The sequence below is a fragment of the Oncorhynchus clarkii genome, chromosome 1 (assembly GCF_045791955.1).
Source record: "Oncorhynchus clarkii lewisi isolate Uvic-CL-2024 chromosome 1, UVic_Ocla_1.0, whole genome shotgun sequence".
In the NCBI taxonomy this organism is placed as follows: domain Eukaryota; kingdom Metazoa; phylum Chordata; class Actinopteri; order Salmoniformes; family Salmonidae; genus Oncorhynchus; species Oncorhynchus clarkii.
The window spans coordinates 23327501-23342580 of NC_092147.1; the positions used below are offsets into that span (position 1 = coordinate 23327501).

General features: G+C 42.5%; 1 protein-coding gene across 1 annotated transcript in view; it reads left to right on the top strand.

The window, feature by feature from the left end:
- The window catches only part of LOC139415753 (sphingomyelin phosphodiesterase 3-like), a 40797-nt gene that overhangs the window by 16292 nt on the left and 9425 nt on the right, over positions 1-15080 (top strand). Inside the window, exon 2 of the mRNA XM_071163834.1 lies at positions 12834-14524. Coding sequence (XP_071019935.1) covers positions 13175-14524 — 1350 coding nt within the window. The 5' untranslated portion in view covers positions 12834-13174. The remainder of the gene's footprint in view (positions 1-12833; positions 14525-15080) is intronic.

A 15080-nucleotide genomic window follows, 5' to 3' on the forward strand; every position in this document is an offset into this window, starting at 1 on the left:
GCCAATATGCTTTCTGGCTTTGGAAAGGCATAATGATGGATTGTCTAATGAGGCTTTCATATAACTGGGAGTGATTGTTTTCAGTCCGCTTTTCACTTAGGGACTTAGTCAAATAGTAGTAGCCAATCTTATGACATTTAAGAATAAGAAATGCTTATTTATACCACATATGAGGACAGACTAGACAGGGGTCTGTTACAGACAGCTGAGTAACTGCATCAGAGTGTACAGTATGTCTGTCTGTTGGGGTGTAGATTTGAATTACACTTGCATGCTCTACAGCTGTGCCTCAGGCTCAGGGTTATGTGACCAGGTGTGTGTGTTTGCCAGTGTGTGTACAATATTTATTGAGCTTTATGTATATTTACAGCAGTGTGTGTGTGTGTGTGTGTGTGTGTGTGTGTGTGTGTGTGTGTGTGTGTGTGTGTGTGTGTGTGTGTGTGTGTGTGTGTGTGTGTGTGTGTGTGTGTGTGTGTGTGTGTGTGTGTGTGTGTGTGTGTGTGTGTGATCCACAGTGCAGTTGTGTTGTGTAAAGCTTTAACACAAACGTGTGTGGTAGGAGAATTGGAGGTGGGCAACATTCACCACCAGACGCCGACAGGCAACGCTAGTGCAGTTCCTAGGTGCATGTGACTAGGTCACCATGACAACCGAAATCACTTGAACATGCTCGGAGTGGCATCACTGGCTGGCTCTGGCAGACACTCCTGGTTTGGCTCAGCAGTGGAGGAAGAACGGGAGGCAACTTTCAAAGCTTACAGGAAAGAGAAAGAGATCCAGAGAAGTTCCTTCGCTCTGAGAAGAGGGAAACAGCAACTCTCTCAGATCCTACTGGTCTATTTTAGTTATATGCCCTGAACACAGACATTTGTTCAGCATATACAGTGCTGCCAGTGTCTCTGGTCATTACTCACAATGTAGCAGCAGCATACACTCATAGACTTTCCACTATTCGGCACCATTAATAATGAAACAGAACGGAATCCACCACAGCCAGCTGGATGGGCTACATCGGTCTCTGTGGTCACTGGATACTTAGCAGTATATCACTCATTAGTCCACTCTATCACGTTTGGACACGAACAGCCACGCACACATACATGCACGCACACACAGACACACACACAGACACACACACAGGCGCACACAAACAAACACATTCACCCACTCATGGTAGCAGGTGCTTTTGATGTTATCAGTATTGATCCAATGGAGAGGGACATTTGGTAAACAGATCCATGGGGAGTGGTTGAGGCAGGCACCCCAGTTGTTTGTCATGTTCATCCCCATTGTCTGGGAAGCAAACTGGTGAATCTCACTGAGATTGGTTTTGCTTCAGTTGAGTGTGTATTTTTTCAGGCAGGAAGGCCCCTTGGGTCCTTTATGAAAGATGGAAAAGATGATTATCAGAGTCATGTTTAACTCCAAAACAAACACATGGTTGGCTAGCTAGATGAAACAGATACCACCCTGCTCAGCGGGGGATACATCTTACACAACATTGGCCGGAGCCTCCTGTAAAATGGAAAGATACAGTATATTCCTAGATTCCCTCCAGTGAACAACAGATAAGAGTTGTTAGTCATGTAAAGAGCAGAGCTGACTGCTGAGCTGGCTACTCTGGCAATCAGACAGGAGGGCTCTCTCAGTGGCACAGGGCACTGCTGTGTGTGTGTGTGTGTGTGTGTGTGCGCATGCTATCTCTGTCTGTGTTTGTACGTGTGCGCATGTGCATAGTACTTACTATAGAATTCTGTAGTATACTGTAGAATATTATACTCCACACTGTAGTATTCCTCAATAATGTTTTGTTCTTACTTTAGAATTGTCTAGTAAATAGTACAGCATTATCCACCGAAACACTGTGCAGTAAATACTACAGTAATGTTTTTTATTTTACCTTTATTAACTAGGCAAGTCAGTTAAGTCAGTTAAGAACAAATTCTAGAACGACAGCTCGGGGATTCAAACTTGCAACCTTTCGGTTACTAGCCCAACACTCTAACCACTCGGCTACCCTGCCGCCCCAGCAAAAACACTACAGCTTTTTAACTAAAGTAATACTACGGTGTTTAATTTGCATATACCGTGCCTATTCCCCTCCTCCTTATCCCAACTTGTGCTACCCATAAGGACAAACCTACATGCCAAGTATAGATCATTTGTTATGTTCCCTATGGGTTATAGAAAAGAGCAGAAGCGCTGAACGATTCATCCAGACTCCAGTCCGATCTACCTACAGGTTATGGATCATTTGCTCTTTTAGTATTTGTTCAATAGGTTTCCTCAAGGACAAATACCCTACTTTTATGTCAAAGATAATAAAACAAAAACACTATAGTGAAATACTACAGTATACTACAGTCATGTCCGCAAAAACACTACAGTGAATCCTATACTATATAAATATCGTAATACTACAGTATTTTTTCATGTGGGTGTGTCTTGGTGTGTGGTCTTAGTGGCTACAGAAGCCGTACTGGCTTGAGAAGTATTACTGTAAGCATTACTATAAACTGCAGGGTCAGGTAAAGTTTTCCATCTCATACTGTGCTCAATCTCTCTGACTATAGCATACTTCACATTGTGTTCTGCCAAGCACAAGTAGTGTGTTCAGGCAGAGGTCATCACATTCAGTCCTGGTCTGGTCATACTGTAGGTACTGTAGGTGCAGCATCCTGCCATGTAGCACCAGGGATGGGCACAGCGGGCTACAGTGGTGCCCTGTCTTCCCTGTCATCAGCAGCAGTAGACCCAGCAGAGCAAACACATCAATAAAAGACAAGATTGTTTCTGACTGCAAAACTCCTCTCTGTGAGTGTTCTTCTGTGTTTGGGTGTGTCACTGTGTATTTATATCTCTGAGAAAACTACAGATGTAGGATCTTAATTTGAGCCAGTTTGCTACAGCAGGAAAATAATCCAGCAGCAACAGGAAATGTGAATTGTTAATGCAGATTATAATAAATTGACATTTTTCATTGAGGCAAATCAAGTCTCAAATTTCAACGTGGAAATTACAAACTTTAGAAGCCTTTTTAAAACTCAAACACACATTTCCTACATCGGTAGTGTTTGTGTATGTATGCTTTATGTTTGTGTATGTGCAAATATGTCTATGAAACTAAAAGTATGCATAGGATAGGATAAACATACCGTTCATACCAGTGGCTGTTGGTGCTGTTTAAGATTAGGGAGGGACAATTTGTTATGAGCATGGCCTTTTTTCTATTACAGCAAATTGGATGACTGTCATTCATATTCTATTCACCCAGCTCAACATCGATAGGTTTAGGCTACTACTTGATACAACAATTTGCCCTATACCCATCATGAGGTTTCTACAACCTAGTCTACAAATTTAACTTTATAACTTAGGTGCACAGGTCGAGAGACAAATTGGAGTAATCAAGGTGACAGTGACACATTCAGTACCGCCTTGCACACTCTTGCCTGCATCTAGCTGATCTGGATGTATTCATTAGTCCAAACAGTTGCAAAACGTTCTGTTCTAAAACAAAGGTTCCTATTGGACAAATTCAGGTAGGTCCATCCCCGTTTCATTCCGTTTGCTTCCATTTAAAGAAAACAGAATCAGCGGAATGAATACACCCATGATCACCCGCACACACAGTTAACTTTCATAGCAGCCACATACAGCATCGTCACTATGCTCGTTGTATAATTTATTCTTGTATCAACTTTTGTAATGTTTCACTATTTGAATTGTTATGAAATTCACTGAGTAGGATGGTCCTCCCCTTCCTCCTCTGGTTCATACAGTTTATGCGATGTGGCACTGTGGTTTGCATGTCTGTGTATTTGTGGGTTAGATACAGAGATAGAGAGGATGATGGTATGTGTCAGCTCTTGCACAATGCAGTGATATTTTTTTATCATCCACACTGTTGAGGATTATGATTAGTTGAGTCTGGATAAGACACAGGGTTACTATTTGATAAAACAACTGGTGTTTTACTCTCCACTTGATCCTGCCATCTGTTACCCACCCCTCCGATGCAGAGGTCAGGAGCCAATCTGCTGCTGTGGGGAATGGGCTCTAGGTTGAAGATGACAAGGTTAAGACAACATAATACTGTAATTCCATGTGGCAGCATTCGAAAGTAAACAAATTCATTGGACCAGTGCTGTTGATAACTACTAGCGCCGTTGCTAACTTGCAACGCTGGTCCCATTTTCGCAAAACGTTATGGGATATTAGAATCCCGTTGTCTTAACCTTTGTCATCATCAACCTAGAATGGGCTGGGGAGATGGATGATGATGAGGATGGGAACCGGTTCTGCACTTTCTCTTCCTCTCCATCTTCCTCTGCTCTTCTTTTCACGATATCTCTCCTTTGCTTTCTCTCCATCTCTATCTCTCCTCTCCATCTCTCCTCTGCTCTTCTCTCAGCTGTCCCTGATTGAGAACCATACGCACCAGGGATACGCACCAGAATAAAAAGATCTCTACGGTCAGTGCGTGACAGCTAGTTGATTTAAAGCTGGTAGCCAAAGCACAATCAAAATTATCATTGCTAAAACAGTGCTTATAGAAGGTATTCATGCTTATTCCAAATGTTGTCATGTTAGAGACTGATTTCAAAATGGATTAAATATATTTTTCTCACCCATCTACACATAATACCCCATAATGACAAACTGAAATCATGTTCTTAGACATTTTTGCAAAATTATTGAAAATTAAATATATAAAAATCCTATTTACCGAAGGATTCCCACCCCTGAGTCAATACTTTGTAGAAACACCTTAGGCAGCGATTACAGATGTGAGTCTTTACAGGGTAAGTCTCTAAGAGCTTTCCACACCTGGATTGTGCAACATTTGTCCACTATTCTTTTCAGAATTCTTCAAGTTCTGTCAAATTGGTTATTGATCATTGCTAGACAACCATTTTCAGGTCTTGTCATAGATTTTCAAATAGATTTAAATCAAAACTGTAACTCAGCCACTCAGGAACATTCACTGTCTTAGTGGTAAGCAACTCCAGTGTAGATTTGGCCTTGTGATTTAGGTTATTGTGCTGCTGAAAGATTAAATTATCTCCCAGTGTCTGGTGGTAAGCAGAATTAACCTGGTTTTCTTCTAGGATTTTGCCTGTGCTTAGCTCCATTCCTTTAATTTTTTTATCCTGAAAAACTCCCAGTCCTTAACGATTACAAGCATACCCATAACATGATGCAGCCACCACTATGCTTGAAAATATGAAGAGTGGTATTCAGTAATTTTTATTGGATTTGCCCCAAACATAACACCTTGTATTCAGGACAAAAATTATATTGCTTTGCCAAGTTTTTTTGCAGTATTACTTTAGTAATAGAAGCACAAGCATTTCGCTACACTCGCATTAACATCTGCTAACCATGTGTATGTGACAAATAACATTTGATTTGATTTGATTTAGTGCCTTGTTGCATGTTTTGGAATGTTTGTTTTCTGTACAGGCTTCCTTCTTTTCACTCTGTTAATTAGGTTAGTATTGTGGAGTAACTACAGTGTTGTTGATCCATCCTCAGTTTTCTCCTATCACAGCCAATAAAATCTGTAACTGTTTTAAAGTCATCATTGGCCTCTTGGTGAAATCTCTGAGTGGTTTCCTTAATCTCCAGCAACTGAGTTAGGAAGGACGCCTGTATCTTTGTAGTGACTAGGTGTATTGATACACCATCCATAGTGTAATTAAAAACTTCACCAGGCTCAAAGGGATATTCAATGTCTGCTTTTTGTTTGTTTTACCCATCTACCAATAGGTGCCCTTCTTTGTGAGGCATTGGAAAACCTTCCTTGTCTTTGTGGTTGAATCTTTGTTGGAAATTCACTGCTCGACTGAGGGATCCTATAGATACTGTGTGGAGTACAGAGATGAGGTAGTCATTCAAAAATTGTGTTAAACACTATTATTGCACACATAGTCCATGCAACTTAGTATGTGACCTAAGCATATTTTTACTCCTGAACTTATTTAGGATTGCCATAACAAATGGGTTGAATACATTGACTCAAGACATTTCAGATTTTTGGGAAAAATATCTATTTTCACATTATGGGTAATTATGTGTAGGTCAGTGACAAAAAAATCGAAATGTAATCCATTTTAAATTCAGGCTGTAACACAACAAAATTTGGAAAAGGTTAAGGGGTGTGAATACTTTCTGAAGACACTGTACAAGGGATTTTTGAAAGCCAAGCATGTCGCCTCAATATGAATAGTAGTAATTACAGGTGTGATGCTGCATTGTCTTCTGTGTAAGCACATAGGGTTCAGAATGGAGAGCTATCTCTGTGTCATTTGCACATCAAGATACCAATATGATCGATCTGAATGCTATGCAGAGGGAAATTGATGGGAAATTCCTCAGATTGTTGTATAACATGCATATACATCATTATCATCTTGGCAAAGTGGCACATACTCTATATTGAAGACAGAATAGTTCACAGTTAATAATGCTTAACTTCAACAAGCACTGACAGTTTCATATAGCAAAGAAAATATAAATAAAAGTGTCGATTTTTTTATTTATTTTTTGTTTCTCTGTAATATTACTAGCCACCTAGCAATTTTATGAAGTTGACTTTAGCTAGCCCAGATAGGTTCCCAATTTCACAAACTCATAACCAAGAAGTCATTTCAGGCTATCAATCAAGTTTGTGTAGTTAGCTTGTCTAACTATCTGAGCTGGCATGCCTGCTGGCAAGAAAATCAAGCAATAATTAAATGTACTGAATAAGATTCAAATTACTTTCAGTTTTTTACGCAGATTTTAGCATCAATGCAGCATTTTTTTTTAAGAACCATTAGTCAGGAGGATACAGACAACTCAAGAGGTATGCTTAGATTTGCAGACACCTTTTTTTACATAGAATTAAGCATAATGATTATGGCTCAAGATTGCAGGGAACGGCTGTTTCAGGTGTCTGAAAAATGCTACATTCTCCAACCCCCTGTCATGATGCCCATGTCAAGACAGCTAAGAAGAGTTCACATTGTAATGGTTCGTCATCGGACCCAAACATACTCCCAGTCGTCCCCACTGCCATTTCAGCCCCGAGGAGAAGGTCACAAACAGCCCCTGGTGGGAGCTGCTACTGCTGCTGCCTGCACTTCACTCCAACATGGTCATGGTCATAGGTCCAGAGACAGATGCAGTTAGTGTTCCGCCAGCCTCATCATAGGGCATACTCCTTGTCTAGCCGACAGAACCGGGCTGTGCATCCAAAATGGAATGCCATTCCCTGTATAGTGCACTATTTTTGACCAGAGCCCTATGGGCCATTTGAGATGCAGACAGGGGCTGCAGTCCAAACATGTTATTTTTACCTTGAGGTAGCCACTTTCCCTCGGGGGAATCCCCATCGTAACCAGATGCAGTTTGATAGCCATCTTCAGAGGAGGTTCAATTCACAAACGTTGCCCCGTCTGCCCTTGATTTAGCTCGAGGGAGCGAGTGAACAACTTGGTCACTTGCGGGGTTGATATGACCCACAATTCAATGCAAACTGTAGTCACATGTCAAAATCTGGTGGCTGTGAAGTGTCAGATTTAATCAACAAGGCCGAATTTTTGGCATGTCAGAAAAAAGTATGAAGCTAGCTTCCTAATATATATATATATATATATATATATATATATATATATATATATATATATATATATATATATATATATATATTAGATATATATATATATATATATATATATTAGATATATATATAGACATTGATTTTAGCATTGGCAAATTGGCTTAGTCTCGTAGTGAGGAGCCTGTAAAACGTAGCTTGATTCATAAACATATTTTGGGGGAATTCTGACATTTATTTGAATAAATTACCAAACTATAAAATTAGCTAGCCAGCTATGGGTAACTGTAGCTAGCTACCTGACAGGAGTGCTAGCTATATACGTTATCTTACTAGGTATATTAATAGCTTTAGGTTGGTTGTTTTTAAGCTCAACATCAAGATTTTCACTAAGGACAGTGCCTCTCAGATCATAGCTCTCCCTCGCTTGGGCAAGGGACATTTAAGGCACTTGGATGTGACGATGTAAAACGTAATTTGAGGGTTTAGGGCCGAGGGCTGTCTACTTTGAGTTTGAAACTCAGCCAGGGTCTATTCGGGGTTTATATGATAAACATAGCTGTGTTTACACAGGCAGCCCAATTCTCATATTAATTTCCACTAAATGATCTTTTGACCAATCACATACATCTTTTCACATCAGATCTTTTTCAAAGCTGATCTGATTGGTCAAAAGACCAATTAGTGAGAAAAAAATATCAGAATTGGGCTGCCTGTCTAAATGCAGTCCATCTGTCCTTGATGACATAATGCATGACGTTACACAATATGACAGAAAGTATGGCATTAGCCATAGTGACAAACTGTGAGGGCACACATGATGACACAAACAGTGACCTTACACATAATGAGACACCATGTAACCAGATATGGTTTATAATCTTGTAACAGGCTTTGATGCAACCTACATGACCTAATTAAGAGAGCTAATAGCATCAATATATCAATTTCTGATCTATTGACAGTTTTTCTTGGCGTCAGTCCTAAAGGGACTCACTATCTGCTTTGGATGTTAAAGTTGTTATCCTCAAAAATGAATTGACAGGGGCTGCATAATTCATTGGCAGGAGCTGCACAGTGCTTTCGTTTTCTTAACACAATTACATTTTTACATGATCCTGATCGATTCAGAGAATGGCATCTGCATTTTTCAGCATGTTTTTACAAAAATATAGATTTTTCCGCAAGGACATATACAAGATTCTACCCTCCACAACATAACCTTCACTCGAAATCAAAACTCCAAACCTACAACCGGGTTTTGGACAAAACACACTCAAGTGTGAAGTGAGAGGTGTCAAAGCCTCCCAAATGCAGAGGCCTTTGAATCCCCTCCATCTGTGCAGAGGTCATTACCATACAACAGCCCCTGGATTCAATTCAATTCAAGGGCTTTATTGGCATGGGAAACATGTGTTAACATTGCCAAAGCAAGTGAGGTAGATAATATATAAAGTGAATATATAAAGTGAAATAAACAATAACAATTAACAGGAAACATTACACATACAGAATTGCATCTCTATTTTGAACTGACATGGAGCCAGGACACTTCAATTGTAAATTACCTCAATAAGAAACAGTATTGTTGCTTTGATCACATCAGAAGATATCCTCCTCGCAATCTCCAAAATACAACAGCCACAGGACAACTTTGTTTGGACGTCGTAAAAGACCATTTGCCGAAACTGAAGAGATATAGCTAGCTAGTACCTCCATTTACACGTTGGAAGAAAACGGTGGACAGAGACTTGATAGCTACGTTAGCTAGCTAGCTGGGGTTTTCTACAAGAAATCGGCCTCCCGAAAAAAGCTTCTCCCAAGTGGGTGTGACACCTACTCCCGTTGCCTGCTGCACTGTTGATTCCACCTGGCGATCTTTTCAAGTTGTTATATTTGTTTCTTGTGCTTTATGCTATTTGCCTCATGACTATGCACTTGCTTGTTTACCCAACCATGGGCATAGTGCATACTGCCCAGTACATCACTGTGGCCAAGCTTCCTGCCATCCAGGACCTATATAATAGGCGGTGTCAGAGGAAAGCCCATAAAAATGTCAGAGACTCCAGTCACCCAAGTAAGTAATAGACTGTTTTCTCAGCTACCGCACGACAAGCATTACCAGAGCACCAAGTCTAGGACAAAAAGGCTCCTTAACTTCTTATGGCTGCAGGGGCACTATTGAGTAGCTTGGATGAAAGGTGCCCAGAGGTGCCCAGAGTAAACGGCCTGCTCCTCAGTCTCAGTTGCAAATATATGCATATTATTAGTATTGGATAGCAAACACTCTGAAGTTTCTAAAACTGTTTGAATGATGTCTGTGAGTATAACAGAACTCACATGGCAGGCAAAAACCTGAGAAGAAATCCAAACAGGAAGTGAGAAATCTGAGGTTGGTGGATTTTCAAACCAGGCCCAATTGAATTCACATTGGGATATGAATGAAGTTGCACTTCCTAGGGCTTCCACTTGATGTCAACCGTCTTTAGAAACTTGAATGAGGATTCTACTGTGTTGTGGGACTGAATAAGAGCTGAATGAGTCAGCTTACTGGCAGAGAGCCATTTCCTGGTCACGCGCATTCCACATGATATCGAGTTGCGTTCCATTCCTCCTCAAGACACAAAGGAATTCTCCGGTTGGAACTTTATTGAAGATTTATGATAAAAACATCCTAATGATTGATTCTTTACTTATTTTGAAATGTTTCTACGACCTGTAATATAACATTTTGAAGTTTTTGTCCGAAGAAATGCACGTGCGTTTGGATATGTATACCAAACGCGCTAACAAAAGTAGCTAATTGGACATAAATAACGGATATTATCAAACAAATGAAGCATTTATTGTGGACCTGGGATTCCTGGGAGTGCATTCTGATGAAGATCATCAAAGGTAAGGGAATATTTATTATGTAATTTCTGGTTTCTGTTGACTCCAACATGGCGGCTAATTGTATTATATTTCTGAGCGCCGTCTCAGATTATTGCATGGTATGCTTTTTCCGTAAAGTTGTTTTGAAATCTGACACAGCGGTTGCATTAACCTCTCTGAACCACCCATACCGGATCTGGGATAATTGTCATCAGCAACGCTGAATAGCATAGCACCACAGTCAAATAATATTACTAGAAACTATTCATATTCATGAAATCACAAGTGCAATATTGCAAAACACAGTTTAGCCTTTTGTTAATCCATCTGTCATCTCAGATTTTGAAATTATGCTTTACAGCGAAAGCAATACAAGCGTTTGTGTAAGTTTATCGATCACTCGAGAAAACAATAAGTACACTTAGCATCAGGTAACTTGGTCACGAAAATCAGAAAAGCAATCACATGGTCCAAGCACACCAAGACAGTCATGAAGAGGGCACGACAAAACATATTCCCCCTCAGGAGACTGAAAAGATTTGGCATGGGTTCTCAGATCTACAAAAGGTTCTACAGCTACACCATCGAGAGCATCCTGACTGGTTGCATCACTGCCTGGTATGGCAACTGCTCGGCCTCTGACTGCAAGGCACTACAGAGGGTAGTGCGAACGGCCCAGTTCTGGGGCCAAGTTTCCTGCCATCCAGGACCTCTATACCAGGTGGTGTCAGAGGAAGGCCCTAAAAATGGTCAAAGACTCCTGCCACCCTGGTCATAGACTGTCTCTGCTACCACACAGCAAGTGGTACCGGAGCGCCAAGTCTAAGTCCAAGAGGCTTCTAAACAGCTTCCACCCTCAAGACATAAGACTCCTAAACATCTAGTCAAATGGCTACCCAGACTATTTACATCCCCCCCCCCCCCCCCATTTACACCACTGCTACTTTCTGTTGTCGTCTATACATAGTCACTTTAATAACTCTGCCTACATGTACATCTACCTCAACTAACCGGTGCCCCCGCACATTGACTCTGAATTGGTACCCCCTGTATATAGTCTCACTATTGTTATTTTACTGCAGCTCTTTCATTACTTGTTACTTTTATCTCATATTCTTATCCGTATTTTTTTTAAACTGCATTGTTGGTTAGGGGCTCATAAGTAAGCATTTCACTGTAAGCTCTACATCTTGATTTGATTTGTCCCCGCAGGAGGCCTTTTGACTTTTGGTAGGTCGTCATTGTAAATAAGAATTTATTCTTAACTGACTTGCCTAGTTAAGTAAAGGTTAAATATAAATAAATAAACATAATCATTTATACTGTCACGACTTCTACCGAAGTCGTTGCCTCTCCTTGTTCGGGCGGTGCTCGGCGGTCGACGTCACCGGTCTTCTAGCCATCATTGATCCATTTTTCATTTTCCATTGGTTTTGTCTTGTCTTCCTAGACACCTGGTTTCAATCCCATTCAATACCTGTTGTGTATTTAACCCTCTGTTTCCCCTCATGTCTTTGTCAGAGATTGTTTTATGTCAGTATTTGTTTTTATGGTTGTATGGGTGCGCGGCGGGTCCTCGTATCCATGTTTATTTATGTATGTACATTTAGTGTTTGGAGCATGTTTAGTGGACATATATTAAAAGACTCCATTACACTCCGTTTGACTCTCCTGCGCCTGACTTCCCTACCACCTACACACACGACTCTGACATATACAGTCTTTGTAGCACAGTCTTGCCCCAGGGCCTCTGCCACACACACTCCAGGTTGTGCTGAATATGGTTTGGTGGCTCCGGGGTTAGGCTGAGGCCAGTGACCCTCCAGTGTTGTTAAACCCTCAACTGTTTCAATGAATGAATTAACAATTCATGATTTATTTATACAGAGTGGATTGCTTTCCTTTTTCACTCAACCTCTATTCAAATAAGGTTACCCCACTGATTGCCTCCTGTGTCTAAAGATCGTTTACAGCACTGTTATTTGCTATGAATTCTGCTGATTTATAAACCATGTTTTGTCACTAAAACCAATTGGGGTTTTTGTTGTGTTATAATATAAACATGTCTCATTTTGACTGTTTCAACACACAGACACACCCATGAATCTCTGTTTTGCTGTAGTACATATTATGGCATGCACACAAGCCTATCAGAAACAATGTATCTGTGAAGCAGTATTTCTAACCATTGGGGGACATTAGTGAAATTAAGACCCATTTTGCTGACCACACTTTTCATCACAGTGAGTCATTGCACAGCTAATTCCTCTTCCATTTATTCTCTCCCTATTTCTCTTATACATTCTCTCTCTCTATCTCTCCCTCTATGCTTCTTTCCTCCATCTTCTATCTGCAGGTTCTGATGCTGAGATAGTGGTGAGATCTACTTCTTCATAGATCTGACTCCCCGATGTCCATGGAACCTTTGTGACTGCAGCATTTAGTTCCACGTCGTCAAGATGATCTCCACCCAGAGATTATAGTTCATCCTTCCTCCATTGGAGGTCCACTGTTAAGAGGGGAGGGGGAGGATAAAGGAGCCTCCTGTTGTCAGAGAAAGAGCTTCAGAGCCTGCTGGTGAAAGCAAAGGGAACCATGTAGTGTCTTTTTCTCCACTCAGGGGGGAGGGTAGATTTGAGTTTAGTTTTTTCCCCATTGATTTTAGTGTAAAAGTGTTTTATGTGAGCCAGAGAAGAGATGGTCCTCCACACCTCTCCCTACTCTAGTGCCTTCCTACGGTGCCTCAGCAGCCTGTCATGGGGCTTCATCTTCCCCTGCTACTGGCTGCTGGACCGCCTGCTGTCCTCCTGCGTGGCAACCTCTCTGGAGAAGCGTCGGCGCTCCCAGGACCCCTGCTCCTTTGTGACGCTGTATGTGCTGGTGTCCACCCCGCTCTACCTGTTGCTCCTCCTGGCCTCGCTGCCCTTCGCTCTGCTGGGCTTCCTGCTGTGGGCTACCCTGCAGGCGGCCCGCCATCCCTATCTCTACACCCACCGCCGCCCAGACAAGCACCAGGCCGAGCAGGGGGGTGTGGCGTCACTGGCCGACTGGAGGCCGCAGGGCCGCAGCTTCTGCTTCGGCAGTTCCAACGTGTGCCTACTGCCAGACTCCCTGGCACGCTTCAACAACCTGTCTGAGACCCAGCGCCGTGCCCGCGAGGTGGGCAAGCGCATCCGTAACGGGGCCAGCCGGCCGCAGATCAAGATATACATCGACTCCCCCACCAACACCTCCATCAGCGCAACTTCCTTCAGCAGCCTGGTCACAGGGTTCCGACGGACATCCTCCCTGGGCCAGCGGCCCGACAACACACCCGAGGCCGAGACCGAACCCGTAACCGACTGCCCAATACACACCACAGGTCCAAACTGCCCCATACACACTGCAGGTGCTGACTGCCCCATACACTCAAAAGGGGACCAGGGCTCCTCAGATTGTCCCATCCATGTAGCTGGTGGAGAGGACACACCAGAGTGCCCCCTTCACACTGCTGGTTCTCAGAACAACTCTGACTGTCCACTGCACACCACAGGGGCCCAGAACTCCCCAGACTGCCCCATGCATGCCTCGGGGGTCCAGATCAGTATCAGTGCCCCAGAGCCAGACCCCCCAGAGGCCGGGACAGGGAATCACCAAGGGGAAGGTGATGCAGAGAGCCTGACAGGGGGGGTGTCTTCTAACAACACCCTGTCCCACCGCACCTCCATGTTCAAGAAGCACTCGGGTCGCAAGCGGCGTCAAGGCGACGACGGATTCGACCATGAGATCTCTGCCTTCTTCCCTGCCAACCTGGACTTCCTGTGTCTGCAGGAAGTGTTTGACCACCGGGCCATGTCCAGGCTGAGGCAGCAGCTGCACCACTACTTCCCCTACATCCTGAGTGATGTGGGCCGCTACGCCTGGAAGGGCTGCTGCTCCCGCTTCAAGTTCCTGAACAGCGGCGTCATGATGGCCAGCCGCTATCCCATACTGGACGCCCACTACGAGTGCTACCCCAACGGCCGAGGGGAAGACGCCCTCGCAGCGAAAGGAGTCCTCTTTGTCAAGGTGAGGTGTTTTTTCTCTGTCTATCCTTATGATAGCATTGGCAAGTGCTGTAAATAAATCTCTGTCAGTGTGTAAAAGGCTGAAGGAATAATAATAATTAGGCTAGTACTTTTCAACCCGGTGAGTTTTACCAATGTGTTACTGCCTCTTATTGGGCCAGACTTTTGGTGAAGGACTTAAATGTCCTCCAGGCTGCATCCTCACTTCTGGCTGCTTTTTGAGGTTGGATCTGTCTCCTCTTTTATTGGACAGATATATTCAATCTAATCTTCAATAATCTAACTGTCGCAGAAACTCTGTGAACAAAACGAAGTTGAATTATTTAGGCATGTAGCCTGTAGCCTTGGCTTGGGGGGGATTTTGAAATTGAACATCTCTCTTGAAATCTTGGCAGACACCAGGACAAAAATTAATGTATTTTTATTCCTTTTATTCGGTCTCAAATAAAACTGTAGGCCTTAGTTTTCATTTGAGGGTTGCAGATATGTGTGTACCCTCTGTTCAAAGGGTGGTGTCATTTCAGCAGTTTTTGCTATTCCCATATTTTTGTATTTGA